Here is a 2,500-nt window from a genome sequence, read left to right as displayed (position 1 = left end):
GAGAACAGATGATAATGCTGTTTATTTGATTTTATAATTGGTATCAGATATGTGCACCCCTGGACACCAAGGCTCTGGCCCGTAGTAGTGCAGGGGCTAAGAACATGCCTGTCCTCGCCTGGGCTGTTAACAGGGACTCATGATGATGACCATGCCTGTACAGTTTGCTCAGGATATATATGAAGTGGAATCACTGCTCTGCATCTTTCTAATGTTAATCTGTGTCTGACATGAGTGTTCATTGTGTGTGTGTGTGTGTGGTCTCTCTCCTCTCCTCTCATCTGTTCTTCTCTGTGTGGTCTCCTCCTCTCCTCTCCTCTCCTCTCCTCTCCTCTCCTCTCCTTTCCTCTCCTCTCCTCTCCTCTCCTCTCCTCTCTCTAATTGCATTGCTTTCATTGTTGTTGTGTTTGTAGCTGCCAGGCCCTTATGAAAGTGGGTCCATTACCCAGATTGTGTTCTTTATAGTGGCTGCGTCGTGTTGGTGTAAATTTGTCACATTGACAAACAACCCGCCAGTTTTAATTTGCTGCCTAATGGAAAGCCACTGGTGTTGAGGTGTGTGTGAGAGAGAGAGAGAGAGAGAGAGAGAGAGAGAGAGAGAGACTGGTGTGTGTGTAAGGGCCGGGACACACCGGCCGTCGGCAGAAAAGTAGTCAGACTGATCAGTCGGCTCCCGTCTCCCTGAGTTGGTCAAAAAAGTGCCTTGGAACACACTGAAGCAACGCCGAGCGTACGTTCTGAGCGTGCGCGAGATGTAATACGTTTCCATAACAGCAGGCGGCGCTAAAAGATTCAGAGCCAAAAAGATTGTCTAGTTACCAAGATTAATCAAATGTTAAGCCAATGGAATGAATTGGCACTACATGTAGTTTCAGACTTCTCTGATTAAGCAATAAGAAAATATAAATATATATTGTGTACTATTTTATCGTAATTGCTTGTGTGTGATTCAAATAAAACACTCTTTCGGACACAGAATAAATCATTTATTTTTGCCTGTTACTAGACTGAGCTAGCTAACTTTAGCACAGTAAACGGAAAGTGAATGGGAACTGCTAGTGACTATCGCTAGCTAGGTAGCAACTAAGGACTTTGGTTAAACTTGTATGTTGTTGCAAACTAACCTGAAATAGCATACATATGTTCAGTGTGGTAGTCTACTAGCTCTGGCAAAAATATGTTAGGATAGTTTATCAAAATGGGTTCATAACTTGCATTGCTGAATGTAGGGCTGATGGTCATACTAATCTGAGATACTGTGTAGTCAAGGGCTCTCACTCCACCAATCAGATTGGTCATTGAGGCCGACTGCCATTGGCCGATTCGACATGTCAAATCGGCCAAAATGAACACCGACGGCTCCTCCGACTGACGACAGCACGGGACACACCAAACCGACTCGAGTCCCCGGACCCCGACCTCGCCCGACTGACCGACGGCCGATAATCGGCTTGGTGTGTTTCGGCCCTAAGAGAGAGTGGTGTGTGTGTGAGAGAGAGAGGTGTGTGTGTGTGAGAAGGGGGAGAGAGAGAGAGAGAGCACTGGAAGTGCTCTTGTACCTGCACTGAATGTGTGATCAGCACCAGGCCATCGGGAAATAAACTGTGCACTTAGCTCCTTATGCCAAGGTCGTATGCTCCCTATGCCAAGGTCGTATGCTCCCTATGCCAAAGTCATAAGCTCCTTATGCCAAGGTCGTATGCTCCCTATGCCAAGGTCATAAGCTCCCTACGCCAAGGTCGTATGCTCCCTATGCCAAGGTCGTATGCTCCTTATGCCAAGGTCGTATGCTCCCTATGCCAAGGTCGTATGTGGGAGATGCAGTGAGCCCAGAGATGTATAAAACAATACTCGTGCTGTGGCACTATTATATATGGATTTAACGAGCTTTTAAAGCGGTTGTTGGCACTTTTGTCTTCCAGCACCTACTCTATGTATTGACTTCTGACCTGAATGTGAGGCACAATGTATTAAGGGTGTGTGTGTGTGTGTGTGTGTGTGTGTGTGTGTGTGTATGGAAGCAGCGGGTCTATTTTGAATGCACTGGTTATGGTAACTATGGTAACTACCTGTTATGGTAACTGATCAGACTGTGGGGCACAATGTACTAATGTTGTTTGCGCTTGTGTGTGTGTATGCATGTGTGTGTTGTGGTGGTGTGTATGTGTGTGTGTGTGTGTGTGTTTGTGTAGAAGCAGCAGACCTGAAGCAGGAGGAGCGTCTGCAGGAACTAGAGAGCTGCTCAGGGGTGGGCAGCACTTCTGACGACACCGAGGTCCGAGAGGTCAGCTCACGACCCAGCACACCAGGGCTCAGCGTGGTTTCAGGTACACACACACACACACACACACACACACACACACACACACACACACACACACACACACACACACAGAGACCCATACACACACACAGACCCATACACACACACAGACCCATACACACACACACGCACAGACACACACACAAACACACACACAAACACACACACAAACACGCG

General features: G+C 47.3%; 1 protein-coding gene across 5 annotated transcripts in view; it reads left to right on the top strand.

The window, feature by feature from the left end:
* gapvd1 (GTPase activating protein and VPS9 domains 1) overlaps window positions 1-2,500 on the top strand; it is a 67,431-nt gene that overhangs the window by 39,871 nt on the left and 25,060 nt on the right. For 4 of the 5 annotated variants that reach the window (XM_076270881.1, XM_076270884.1, XM_076270879.1 and 1 more), the window contains exon 14: window positions 2,193-2,327. In XM_076270881.1, the coding sequence (XP_076126996.1) occupies window positions 2,193-2,327 (135 nt within the window). The remainder of the gene's footprint in view (window positions 1-2,192; window positions 2,328-2,500) is intronic. The other variant, XM_076270882.1, reaches the window with a different exon arrangement.

The sequence above is a fragment of the Alosa pseudoharengus genome, unplaced genomic scaffold, assembly GCF_046254945.1.
Source record: "Alosa pseudoharengus isolate Yale_2024_CS ecotype anadromous, Long Island Sound unplaced genomic scaffold, YU_APseudo_1.1 YU_APseudo_1.1_scf_6, whole genome shotgun sequence".
NCBI classification, from domain to species: domain Eukaryota; kingdom Metazoa; phylum Chordata; class Actinopteri; order Clupeiformes; family Clupeidae; genus Alosa; species Alosa pseudoharengus.
Note: the sequence above shows the minus strand (reverse complement) of the source record. Positions and strands in the feature narration are given on the sequence as shown.